This window comes from Alosa alosa, chromosome 7, assembly GCF_017589495.1.
Source record: "Alosa alosa isolate M-15738 ecotype Scorff River chromosome 7, AALO_Geno_1.1, whole genome shotgun sequence".
Lineage (NCBI taxonomy): Eukaryota > Metazoa > Chordata > Actinopteri > Clupeiformes > Clupeidae > Alosa > Alosa alosa.
This window is the reverse complement of record NC_063195.1, coordinates 1338073-1351701: the sequence shown is the minus strand read 5'-3', so window position 1 is coordinate 1351701 and position 13629 is coordinate 1338073. Positions and strand designations below refer to the sequence as shown.

The 13629-nt window shown below is 48.0% G+C and overlaps 2 protein-coding genes across 7 annotated transcripts in view; one reads left to right on the top strand and one right to left on the bottom strand.

Annotated features, from left to right (window-relative positions):
- Positions 1 to 267: 267 nt before the first annotated feature.
- Positions 268 to 7175, bottom strand: LOC125297489 (neoverrucotoxin subunit alpha-like). Of its 6 annotated transcripts, none has more exons than XR_007194062.1 (6): positions 7013 to 7175; positions 4345 to 4429; positions 2766 to 3043; positions 1875 to 1933; positions 834 to 1772; positions 268 to 802 (listed from the first exon to the last, which is right to left on the bottom strand). XR_007194062.1 is itself a non-coding variant. In XM_048247842.1 (5 exons), the coding sequence occupies exons 3-5, from the start codon at positions 3032 to 3034 to the stop codon at positions 1225 to 1227; spliced, it is 876 nt and encodes a 291-aa protein (XP_048103799.1). In that variant the 5' UTR covers positions 3035 to 3043; positions 4345 to 4429; positions 7013 to 7175; the 3' UTR covers positions 817 to 1224. The 6 variants fall into 6 exon arrangements, 1 of the variants encoding a protein (XP_048103799.1); XR_007194063.1 differs by having other exon boundaries at positions 918 to 1772; XR_007194064.1 differs by having other exon boundaries at positions 961 to 1772.
- A 5414-nt stretch (positions 7176 to 12589) lies between these two features.
- Positions 12590 to 13629, top strand: part of si:ch211-14k19.8 — a 6877-nt gene continuing 5837 nt past the window's right edge. Inside the window, exons 1-2 of the mRNA XM_048248043.1 lie at positions 12590 to 12750; positions 13079 to 13152. Coding sequence (XP_048104000.1) covers positions 12660 to 12750; positions 13079 to 13152 — 165 coding nt within the window. The 5' untranslated portion in view covers positions 12590 to 12659. The remainder of the gene's footprint in view (positions 12751 to 13078; positions 13153 to 13629) is intronic.

Sequence of the window (13629 nt, the reverse complement as noted above, 5' to 3'; positions counted from 1 at the left end):
GGGGGGTACAGCTGGGCAGGATGGTAGAGCTGGGCAGGGGGGTACAGCTGGGCAGGATGGTAGAGCTGGGCAGGGTGGTAGAGCTGGACAGTAGAGCTGGGCAGGGTGGTAGAGCTGGACAGTAGAGCTGGGCAGGGTGGTAGAGCTGGGCAGAGCTACACTTGTACTGTGTACTATACTTACTTACTCACTGATGTGCAGCAATGAATGAGCATGTTGGCTTAGACTCAAAAACAGCTTCAACAAAGAAAGTTCAGGAATACAAAATGCATAGAAATTTCATTTTAATGGACAATGCAAGTTACAGATATACAAAACGGCATTTCAGAATTTATCTTTTAAAAGACATGTCTGCACAAGCAGGCTCATTTAAATGCCTATTTAAAAGCCTTGTGTATTGGATGGATATGTTTGTAAATACCAAAACACAAGGACCCTAACAGTGTATTCATCAATAACCGCAGTCACACCCTACACACAACCCCAGAAACTCACTCATAAGAACGTGTATTAGAAGAAACCATATGCTGATCTGCTCCCATATGATCACTGATTAAAAACATTAACCATGTCCCAAATAACAAAAGTCAAATGTGATTTACTTTTTAAAATCCATCGATAATCAGGAATCTTGTGCTTACTGACATAGAGGCACAGCCTACTTTAACTGATAGTACAGCATACTCACTCAGCCAACCTGACATAATGACAGCACACTATCACTGCATACTCAGCCAACCTGACATAATGACAGCACACTACCACTGCAGTACTCAGCTAACCTGACATAATGACAGCACACCTGAGATAAACCTGAGATAATGACAGCACACTATCACTGCATACTCAGCCAACCTGACATAATGACAGCACACTATCACTGCATACTCAGCCAACCTGACATAATGACAGCACACTACCACTGCAGTACTCAGCTAACCTGACATAATGACAGCACACTACCACTGCAGTACTCAGCAAACCTGACATAATGACAGCACACTATCACTGCATACTCAGCCAACCTGACATAATGACAGCACACTATCACTGCATACTCAGCCAACCTGACATAATGACAGCACACTACCACTGCAGTATTCAGCTAACCTGACATAATGACAGAACACTACCGCCGCATCAGCCAACCTGACATAAAGACAGCACACTACCACTTCATCAGACAACCTGACATAAAGACAGCACACTACCACTGCATACTCATCAAACCTGACATATAGACAGCACACTACCAGCGCAGTACACACAGAAGCCAGGGTAAAGGGGCTCAGTGAATGTGGCCCGGTACGTGTGCAGGTGTGTGAGTGTGTCGGAGGAGACACGGTAGAAGGACAGGACTCCGGACGGCCAGTCCAGATACACTCCAATTCTGCGCGACGGAGACGGCTCAGTGTCTATGTCTGTGTAAATATTGTTATGTTTGGCTATGAACTGACCGCCGGCACTGCACCAGATGCTCCAGGACTTGTCGTTTTGGCCCACCACGTGTTTGGGACAGCAAGCTGTTCTGTCAATACTTCTGTAGGCCACTCCGATGAGCACACTCTCATCATTGTAGGTGACCTCCCAGTAGTGGCGTCCAGTTAGCGCCTCACAGCACAGCACCTGGGCGCAGCAGCTCTCGAAGCGATCGGGGTGTGGCGGGTAGGAGAAGTTGCTCCTCCCCTTAAAGTTCTCCACTCGTCTGTTCCCCTCGGACAGGAGGAGAGAGCTGGAGGCCGTGTTTGGGTCCAGCGTGAGGTCACAGGCATCTGGACAACACACAGTAAACAGCGTCATGGCAACACAACCTAAGTATTTTTTATTTCCCAGTGACCACTGATAACAGTACGAGGAGACTCGGACACACTCACATTGCCGCACATCCGTGAACCTGCGCTGGGCTGGGCTGAACTGGGCTGAGGTGCTGGCACTGTGAGAGGGAAAACAAACAGCTTAGTGACCTCAAGAAAATGAGTCTCACATGTCCACTGTGTCCACTACTGTCTATCTGAGTCTGACATGTCCACTGTGTCCACTGTCTCTATCTAAGTCTCACATGTCCACTGTCTCTATCTGAGTCTCACATATCCACTGTCTCTATATGAGTCTCACATGTCCACTGTGTCTACTGTCTCTATCTGAGTCTAATATGTCCACTGTCTCTATCTGAGTCTCACATGTCCACTGTTTCCACTGTCTCTATCTAAATCTCACATGTCCACTGTGTCTACTGTCTCTATCTGAGTATCACATGTCCACTGTTTCTATCTGAGTCTCACATGTCCACTGTCTCTACTGTCTATATATGAGTCTAACATGTCCAGGTGCTGGCACTGTGAGAGGGAAAACAAACAGCTTAATGTAGTGTGACCTCAAAAAAATGTCATCTGTCAATCTGAGTCTAATATGTCCACTACTGTCTATATGAGTCTAATATGTCCACTACTGTCTATATGAGTCTAATAATAATATCCACTACTGTCTATATGTCTAATATGATCTCACCCCTCTCCCGGTGTCTAGATCTCACCCCAGTTTGCTAGATACCCCTCACCCATCTAGATTCTGCCCCAATCAATCACTCTAGATACTCCTCACCCATCTAGATCCTGCGCCAGCCTCTCTAGATACCCCTCACCCATCTAGATTCTGCCCCAGCCTCTCTAGATACCCCTCACCCATCTAGATTCTGCCCCAGCCTCTCTAGATACCCCTCACCCATCTAGATTCTGCCCCAATCAATCACTCTAGATACCCCTCACCCATCTAGATTCTGCCCCAGCCTCTCTGCCAGGTCACTGCGGTGGATCCTCCTCATGATGACCTTCGCGACCTTGAGGGAGTTGGCAATGCCGTAGGCCTCCCTCATCTTGCAGGTGATGTCTGTTGGGTCATCGCTCTCCAGGCGGCCCTGGGGTACTCTGGGATAGCCGTCCAGCTGGGCGCTGCTCAGGTACAAGCGGAACCTTCTCAGTTCTGCTGAGCGCAGGTCATCTAGAACACCCAGGAGCAGGTCCAGAGGGTCGGCCATGCTCTAGGCCTGAACGCATAAACAGGTAAACAGATAAACAAGCAAACAGACAAACAACAGCCTGGCCAATCACAACCATTTATCTGTGCACCAATCAGTACAGGTTATCTTATATGGGGAGGGCCTTATACAGTGATAGACACCACTGGGGCACTATCTCAACCAATTACATTTGCATTTACAAATTATCTGAAAAATAAAACCAGCATTTGTGTAGGTCACGATTCACTTAAACACACACACCAGCAGTTGTGTAGGTCACTATTCACTTAAACACACACACCAGCATTCGTGTAGGTCACTATTCACTTAAATAAACACACCAGCAGTTGTGTATTAATTGATCAAACACAACTACTGGGTGTAGGCCTAAAGACACTTAACTGCATAACTGTAAACCCAATGATCAGCTGACAAGGACAAGAGGTGAACCTTGTCCTAAGCACTGGGCAACAGGTGAGCCTTGTCCCTTGTCCTAAACATTGGGCAACAGGTGAGCCTTGTCCTTTGTTCTAAACACTGAACAGGTGAGCCTTGTCCTAAGCACTGGGCAACAGGTGAGCCTTGTCCTAAACACTGAACAGGTGAGCCTTGTCCTAAACACTGAACAGGTGAGCCTTGTCCTAAGCACTGGGCAACAGGTGAGCCTTGTCCTAAACACTGAACAGGTGAGCCTTGTCCTAAACACTGGGCAACAGGTGAGGCCTTGTCCTTAACACAGGTGAGCCTTGTCTTAAGCACTGGGCAACAGGTGAGCCTTGTCCTAAACACTGGGCAACAGGTGAGCCTTGTCCTAAACACTGAACAGGTGAGCCTTGTCCTAAACACAGGTGAGCCTTATCCTAAGCACTGGGCAACAGGTGAGCCTTGTCCCTTGTCCTAAACACTGGGCAACAGGTGAGGCCTTGTCCTAAACACAGGTGAGCCTTGTCCTAAACACTGGGCAACAGGTGAGCCTTGTCCTAAACACTGAACAGGTGAGCCTTGTCCTAAGCACTGGGCAACAGGTGAGCCTTGTCCTAAACACTGGACAACAGGTGACCCTTGTCAACAACAGCAATGGAAGGGAATCTAACACTGAGAGGAAGAGGAGGAGGAAGAGTGAGGATAGGACGATGTGTCCGAGATAAACCTGGGACGATGTATCCTAGGAAAACCGTTTTGTCAAATGTGTGTTACATTGAGTACATTAGTGTGTAACTGACTCAAACACAATCAGGTCATTTGATGTGTAGTGTTTTGTGCTTTGTGCAATTGAAAATTACAACATATTTGGAAAACAGGCCTGTGATGGCTACATTTGGACCTACATTTGGGAAAGACCTTGCTGGAGGAAGACTCAACTGGTGTGCCGTCGTCAAGGCATGGTGCCGTCATCAGAGCAGGGGGCAGAGTCTTAATGAAAAGAAAGACGAAAACGAGATGGTCATCGGAGCACAGGGCAGAGCCTTAAAGCAGCACTACAGAAGATCTGCTCTCAGCCTTAAAGCAGCACTACAGAAGATCTGCTCTCGGGGCAGAGCCTTAAAGGAGCACTACAGAAGATCTGCTCTCAGCCTTAAAGCAGCACTACATAAAATCTGCTCTCAGCCTTAAAGCAGCACTACAGAAGATCTGCTCTCAGAGCCTTAAAGCAGCACTACAGAAGATCTGCTCTCAGCCTTAAAGGTGCCATGTGTAAGAATTGAGGTAAAAATATCCAAAAAATGAGCTACACGCATCAAAAGAATGAGAGGAAATAAGGGCGATGATGTCATTAAAAAAATGACAAGGTATAGTGCTGAAGAGATATCAACCTGAATTAGCATGCTAAATTACTAGCCACAGCCCGACAAGTGTCATAATACCAGTTTCGGCCATGGGAGGCAGTATCGGGTAACATAACCGCCAGCCAAACTGCAATACACGTGTCTCGGTTGTTACTCTAGGGTAGACAAACTCACTTTCTGGAGGAATACTGTCCCATCTTTTATGGAATGTGGAGTATGAATTGATTTTTTGGCAGACATTACACATGGCACCTTTAAAGCAGCACTACAGAAGATCTGCTCTCAGCCTTAAAGCAGCACTACATAAGATCTGCTCTCTGCCTTAAAGCAGCTCTACAGACGATCTGCTCTCGGGGCAGAGCCTTAAAGCAGCACTACATAAGATCTGCTCTCGGGGCAGAGCATTAAAGCAGCACTACATAAGATCTGCTCTCGGCCTTAAAGCAGCACTACAGAAGATCTGCTCTCAGCCCTAAAGCAGCACTACAGAAGATCTGCTCTCGGGGCAGAGCCTTAAAGCAGCACTACAGAATATATGCTCTCGGGGCAGAGCATTAAAGCAGCACTATCTGCTCTCGGGGCAGAGCATTAAAGCAGCACTACAGAATATCTGCTCTTGGGGCAGAGCATTAAAGCAGCACTACAGACGATATGCTCACAGGGTCCCCCTACAGTTGAGAAGTGCAATAATAAACAAACTAAACATGTGTCTTTTGCTACAAAGTATAAAAAAAAATCTAACCAAGTAGCCTGGGTGTTCCCATGCTGCCTTGCGCGCGATTTGATTCACGCTGCTAAGGCAGCCTGGAGACCATGGAGCAAATTTTCGCCTGAGACGCATTTGATAGACATCCGTGGCACCCAATAAACGGATCTGGGCATTTTGTTCAAATACGAGAAAATTTACGTTTGGTTCCCAGACCACGTCTCATTGAGAAGTGGTGGCGCTAGCCAGGCTACTAACCAAGTGTTATTAATCTTATATTAAGATCAAAAATCTATTTGGTATTGTTTTTAGTACGAAGAGACTTACCTAGTGCTCTCACAAAAGATCATTTTGACTTCATTTGAGAAGACTGACATTTTAAGGAGTCTTATCGAGACAAATTTGCTCAACGCACTGGCAGCCAAATATGCTTGTTTTTTAGCACCAATTTGCTTAATGGGGGTGTGTACGGAGGGGCACTGTAATGTAACTGCCCTCATCAACTGCCCTGTAAATGTTCATGCCCCCAGAGTGTAGCACTGTAGCTCACTGTAATGTAACTGCCCTCATCAACTGCCCTGTAAATGTTCATGCCCCCAGAGTGTAGCACTGTAGCTCATGAACATGCCCCCAGAGTGTTGCACTGTAGCTGCCCCATGTTAATGCCCCCATAGTGAAGTGCTGTAGCTGCCCCATGTTCATGCCCCCAGAGTGTAGCACTGTTATGCCTAGCTGCTCTAACTGTTGGCTGCAGCAACTTGAACTAGGTAGCATTGATTTTTCATTTTATTTTGTACAGACAATACTCGGTGACCTCAAGAAACAGCGTGAGTCTATGTGTGTTAACAACGACGTCTAGAGTCTGTGGGTTAACAACGACGTGTAGAGTCTGTGGGTTAACAACGACGTCTAGAGTCTGTGGGTTAACAACGACGTCTAGAGTCTGTGGGTTAACAACGACGTGTAGAGTCTGTGGGTTAACAACGACGTGTAGAGTCTGTGTGTTAACAATGACGTGTAGAGTCTGCAGCCTTCCAGCCCTCGTGCACTTTGGCTCACTCCACCCACACAAGTGTCCTTATCAGTTGCAGCCTGTTGCTATAAAGATCTGACGCCGCAAAGATGGCTAATATTGTGTTATTCTTACAGACCCTAACACAGAAGAGAGAGAGAAAGAGAGAGAGATTGATTAGACTTTGTCAGAATGTTATTAATAAGTAATGAACAGATGTTTTAATATGCTAAGAAAAGGACATTTTCATTGGCTTGATTAAAGACATGGCTGAATGCGTTAAGTGGGCCTAGGACAAGTGTTAGTCATAAAGTTATAAGGAAAAGAAAGTTAAACTATGAAGCAGCCAGAAAGAGAATCAGGAAGAGCCACAGGCTATAGCACACAGGACACACACACACACACACACACACACACACACACACACACACATACACATACACATACACACACAAACACACACACACACACAGAACACAAAATCACAATACCGGATCAAACTTGACCAACAGGCAGAGGTTCCAAATTCTAAGTAAGTCCAGGCACGCTGAGCAAGTTTGTGAAGGTCAAACTACACAGCCGGGGTGGTGAGCTGAACCAGAAAGTAGAGCACACTGTTGAAGCCAAACTACACAGCCGGTGATGAAACATAGTTGTAAACAGTTCTTCTTCATGAGCTGAACCAGGAAGTAGGTGAGCCCAGGATCCTAGTAAAGACGTGGAGCGGAGTTTGGAACAGGGACTGCACACACACACACACACACACACACACACACACACACACACACACACACACTCTACCCCCCTCTCACACACATACAACTCAAGATGTGGAGCGGAATTGGAACAGGAGAGAGATAGGTGTGTGTGTGTGTGTTTGTGTGTGTGTGTGCAACAGCAACGCACAATTGGCTCCACAAATGAATGCATGTGCCAGTGCAAATGAAATAAACCACATGATAACATAACATTTCTAAAAAATAAATAAAATATAAATAAAACACATGATAACATAACATTTCTAAAAAATAAATAAAATATAAATAAACCACATGATAACATAACATTTCTAAACGATTGCCCTTTTATGCTTTTGACTGTTACTTTGTTTGCTTGTGTTTACGTTGAATGAGCCCTGTGTATGAAATGTGCTATATAAATACACTTGCCTTGCCTTGAAGAGATCTTGATTGGATATATTTCTCATTTTCTATTTACAGGCCGGTGCAACAATTTCACTGGATAATACGGCAAGTGACACCACCAGACAACCAGAGATTGGATAAGAGAGCTCCAGATCCCGCCCTCTTTAGGCTACATCCATTTGACTGACGTCTTCAAGCGCCAATCTCTGTTTTGATCCTCGTTGTCTGTGATTTATGCTTACCAGAGGTGAAAGCTTCAACTAGAAACTTAAATCCCAATGTTTCGGCTTGTGCATAATAGTAATGATGTATTTTAAGTTGCGGCAAAGAAACTGCTGATATCTGCAGTTGTTTATTTCAGCAGTAGGCGTTCGAGGTTTCACCGTAGGGTTTCTTAAGCAATCTGCTCCCAACTTTCTCGATCGCGGCGCGCTTGCTTCGTCCCCAGCTGCGGCTCTGTGTCTAGTGCAGTAGCGGAGCGCCATCTAACGGCTAATGAGACGAAGTGTGTTTGATGTCACAGTTTAGGTGTCATAGGGCCTACATATACGTTTTGAAATCGAGTTTTGGAGGTCTAGGCTTAGTTGTAACCAGACATGTATAAAGTACTGTTTTGGAGGTCTAGGCCTAGTTGTAACTAAATACTGTAAACATAAAAATCCATATGACGGTGTGTGTGTGTGTGTGTGATTTGGTGTGTGTGTGTTGGTGTGTGTGTGCTTGTTTGATTTGACAATTTTATTTAATGAATAAGAGTGACATGATAGATCTGTTCAGTGAACGACGTGGACAGATAACTCTCTCTTTATCGGAGTCTCTCTCTCTCTCTCTCTCTCATTAACCTACATCGGAAACTCTTTCATGTGCTAGTCCACCTAAACTTTACGGTTTTCCGGTTCCAAAAAAAAAGAAAGAAAAAGTTGGAAGTCCCTAGAATTCTACCTCCCAGGGCGCGCGCTTAATAGCAGTCAGATGGCGAGCCGCAACACACCTCCCCATAATGCACGCACGCACACACACACAGGCATGTTGAGCTCTGCCCATTCACAGCATTTCCGTTAGAAAGCAAATCCAGCCCCGTATAGTCGTCGCTGTCGGAGAGTTTTGGTGATTGGTGACATTTCAGAATAAAACGCTCGATCATTAACGGGATTGTATAAGAAACTCAGGGAGTTTATTGACAGGATCGACTCTTTTGGGGTTGGACGAGGAGACTGTGTTCTCTACTGTACTCTGACAGGGAAGCGCGTGGAACCGTGCGCTGTCCGGGGATCTGCATTGATCTCGCGGATGATGCGGGATGTTTGAGTGCGCGCAGAATGCCCCACCGACTCATCTGGCTCGTGCTTGCCTGGCTGTGCGGAGGTATCCATGTGGTTTTGTTTGCGGTTGATTTACCTGTTGATTCTGTCAGTTTGTATTTAAATGTTTTGTTTGCGGTTGATTTACCTGTTGATTCTCTCAGTTTGTATTTAAATGTTTTGTTTGCGGTTGATTTACCTGTTGATTCTGTCAGTTTGTATTTAAATGTAGGCCTCGCCTATTTCAATGGGACAGACTTGCCGAACGAACACAGCATAGCCTACAGTTTTCCTAAAATCTACAACACAACAACCAGTTGTAGCCTACAAATGCTGTCAGTTACCAAAATGAATCGTGATATTTTTCGTAGGCCTACTTCATGACACTAAACCTTATACTGTGTTTAAGAATGTACGTGGTTGGAGCGAGCTTCTGTGTCGTGTGTAAGCGCGTGTCATTTCAACAGGTGAGGGGCTGTCGGGTGCTCGTGCGGACTGCGGGGGACAGTTCGATCTGCTTCGGGAGAAGCACGGCTCCATCCGCGCACAAATCCCCGCTGAGAACGACCAGATCAACAGCGGTAACCCTCTCCGGCACAGCGCGTGCTCTTGGAGTATTGAAGCCCCAGTGAGCCAGACGGTACGACTTGAGGTGGTGTCCATCGCCCAAGGCTCGCGCCTGCAAGTCCGCTTTCGAGACAGGGAAGCTGAGACCGGTGAGCGCGCGGTGTTCTCCGGTAACGGCACGGTCGAGCTGACGTGGAGAGTTGAAAAGGCAACGGGAGCTGCCCAGACGCTCGAGGTGCTTTTCGCCGGTGAGTTTGTTCAAGTGTGTGTGTGTGTGTACGGGTGTGTGTGTTGTATTCAGTAGGAAAGTTTTGATTTTGTTCCTGTACTTTGATGAGGATTATTACCACTTGGCTGGTGTGGTTCTCACAGCTCCCTGGCTTATTAAAAAGTGTGTGTGTGTGTGTGTGTGTGAGTGTGGTTTGTGTGTGTGGTGTGTGTGCGTGTGTGTGTGTGTGTGTGTGTGTGTGTGTGTGGCAACATGAGAAATATTTGTGTTAATAACAGTATGGCCGCCTATTGTTTATTCCACTACCATTACTGTACTAGAGAGCTATGTTTCCATCCTGACCTGTGTGTGTATGTGTGTGTGTATGTGTGTGTGTGTGTGTGTGTGTGTGTGTGTGTGTGTGTGTGTGTGTGTGTGTGTGTGTGTGTGTGTGTGTATGTGTGTGTGTGTGTGTGTGTGTGTGTGTGTGTGTGTGTGTGTGTGTGTGTGTGTGTGTGTGTGTGTGTGTGTGTGTGGTGTGTGTGTGTGTGGGTCTGATAAAGAGGACTCTCCCCTTCCTCAGGAAGAGAGACACAATGGAAGGGAAACGTCTGCCGCACCATCGACACACACTCTCACACACACACACCCTCAGCAGCCTCGCAAACACACTCTCACACACACACACTCACATACACACACACACAGAATCCCTGACCCCTCACACACCCACCAACCACAGCCCTCGGGTCACCAGACTCCGCCCCCAGTCCGCGTCACACACATCCCTACATACACAACCCCCCACCCGACACACACCCCCCCCCAACCAACACACACACCCTCCCAACCAACACACACACCCTCACAGCCTGAACTAGGGCCGAGGCACTCACACACACACACTCTGACTGAATCAGAACTGGATGAGAATCTCATCACAAACACACAATCCGATACTGTCCCAGTACACACACACACTCACACACCAGCGCAAACATCTTCACACACACACACTCACACACCAGCGCAAACATCTTCACACACACACACTCACACACCAGCGCAAACATCTTCACACACACACACTCACACACCAGCGCAAACATCCTCACACACACATCCCGATACTGTCCCAACACACACACACACTCACACACCACCACAATCATCGTCACACTCACACAGCGCGTCACACTCGGGGGGTTTCCACGGAAACGCCCTGTCGCGCTCAGAGGGGCGGAGCCCCCGCAGCATCAGTCACCACCCGGGCATCGCCATGGAAACGACCCCGACCTGGACAGGAAGACGTGGAATTTCCAAGATTGTGACCCCGCCGCTCGTCTCCCCCGGCAACCATGACATCACAAAGCCTCGGCTAGTAGCAGGCAGAACGAGTCAAGCGCCGCTGGTGTCCTCCGAGGATCCAGGCAAGAGCAATCGCCCAGACGCAGCAGTGTCAGGCCAGTCAGGCATCACCAGCCGCACACAGACCGCCTCAGCCTTCCCCACGCCAAGCATCACCAGCCGCACGCCGATCTCCAAGAGCACCGATTCAGACCCAACTAATCAACACCCTGCCCGTTCTGATACTGACCACACGCTCACAGAGGCCAACACACACACACTCACAGACACCAACACACACACACTCACAGAGGCCAACACACACACCACAAACACATCAGATGACATTAAAACCACACCACACACACCTCCAACTGACACACACCCACCACAAACACACACACCTCCAACTGACACACACACGCCACAAACACACACACCTCCAACTGACACACACACACCACACACACCTCCAACTGACACACACACGTCAGTCACAGTGGAGACACTCACTTCAGACACACACGCCACACACACGCCACACACACACACAGCACACACAGCACACACACACATGCCACACACAGCACACACACACACAGCACTCACAGCACACACACTCATGCACACTACATCCTCTTCCACACCTGGGCTGCCAGTGACTACACCTGTTGACAATGTTACCCCTCCCCCTCTCTCTCTCTCTCCTCTCTCTCTCTCTCTCCTCCTCTCTCTCTCTCTTTTTCTCCTTCTCTCTATCCCTCTCTCTCTTCATCCACGGCCCTTTCTGACTCCACTCAGCCTAGTTCTAAACCCCGCCCATTTGACCCCACTGTGACCCCTGACCAGAACTTTAGGGTCATCACCTTGGTAACTCGCCATCTTGATGTTCCGGCCGCTGATGTGGTCACTTCTCCTTCCACACGTGATTCTGGAACCTTCCAAACACACACACACACACACACAGAGGCACACACACACTCCAACACACAGACACACACACAAACACACACACAGACTCACCTGGGGCGTGGCTCAGAGGACACACCCACAGCGGACCACAGCCAATCAGACGACACCAGTCAGATGACACAAACACAAACACACACACACACACACACAGAAGCAGACACACACTCCAACACACAGACACACACACAAACAGAGGAAGACAAACCCTCCAACACAGAGACAAACACACACACACAAACAGAGACAGACACACGCACTAACACACACACTCAAACAGAAACAGATATGCACACCAACACACACACCAACACACACACCAACACTCAGATGGACAGTTTTCCACTGCCCACTCCCGCCTCTGTTCCCCCAGTGGACAGGACCATGACCAGCACCCGGACCCCACACACACACACACACACACACACACACCACGTCCGTCCATTCACACACACACACCACACCCGGACACTCACACACAGACCCCCTCCACTCACACACTCTCTCTGCCCACACACACACTCTCCCCCTCCACACACACACTCTCCCCCTCCACACACACACACTGTCGCCGCGACAACAGTCTGACACACACACGCCCATGCCCCACCCCCTGGGCTCCACCGAGGCTCCTGATTGGGCGCACCGAGGCCGTGTCTTCATCGAGGAGGACCAACCGCCGCTGGTGAAAGGTGAGCTGTGATGTCATTTCCTGTTCATTTTGTCACCTCTTTTTAATTTAGTCTTAGTATTGTGGTGAAATGTCCTTTTTAGTCTTTGTCATATTTAGTCATTCAAATATCATTTTGTGTGTGTGCATGTGTGTATGTGTGTGTGTGTGTGTGGTGCGTGTGTCTGTGCACGTATGTGTGGTGTATGTGTGTGTGTCTGTGCATGTGTGTGTGTATGTGTGTGTCTGTGCACATGTGTGTGTGGTGTGTGTGTGTGTGTGTGCATGTGTGTGTGTGTGTGTCTGTGCATATGTGTGTGTGTGGTGTGTGTGGTGTGTTTCGTCTACAGAGGAGAACTTCCAGCTGCTACTGCAGGTGCTGATGGAGGAGAATTGTTCACGAGTGGAAGGATCAACAGCATGGGTACACACACACACACACCTACACACTCACACACACACACAGCCGGTTGCTGGTTCGATCCCCGACCCAGTAGGGAAAAATGTGGGCAGTGGAAGTGGTTGAACACTGCTCTCCCATGCCCACATCCACGGCTGAAGTGCCCTTGAGCAAGGCACCTAACCCCTCACTGCTCTCCCATGCCCACATCCACGGCTGAAGTGCCCTTGAGCAAGGCACCTAACCCCTCACTGCTCCCCGAGCACTGCTGTTGTAGCAGGCAGCTCACTGCGCTGGGATTAGTGTGTGCTTCACCTCACTGTGTGTTCAATGTGTGCTGAGTGTGTTTCACTAATTCACGGATTGGGATAAATGCAGAGACCAAATTTCCCTCACGGGATCAAAAGAGTATATTTACTTATACTATACTTACTTACTTATACTTGTACACAAATCCGGCGAAAACACGAAAGTAAAGTAGCGCCGCCACTACTGCGTTGC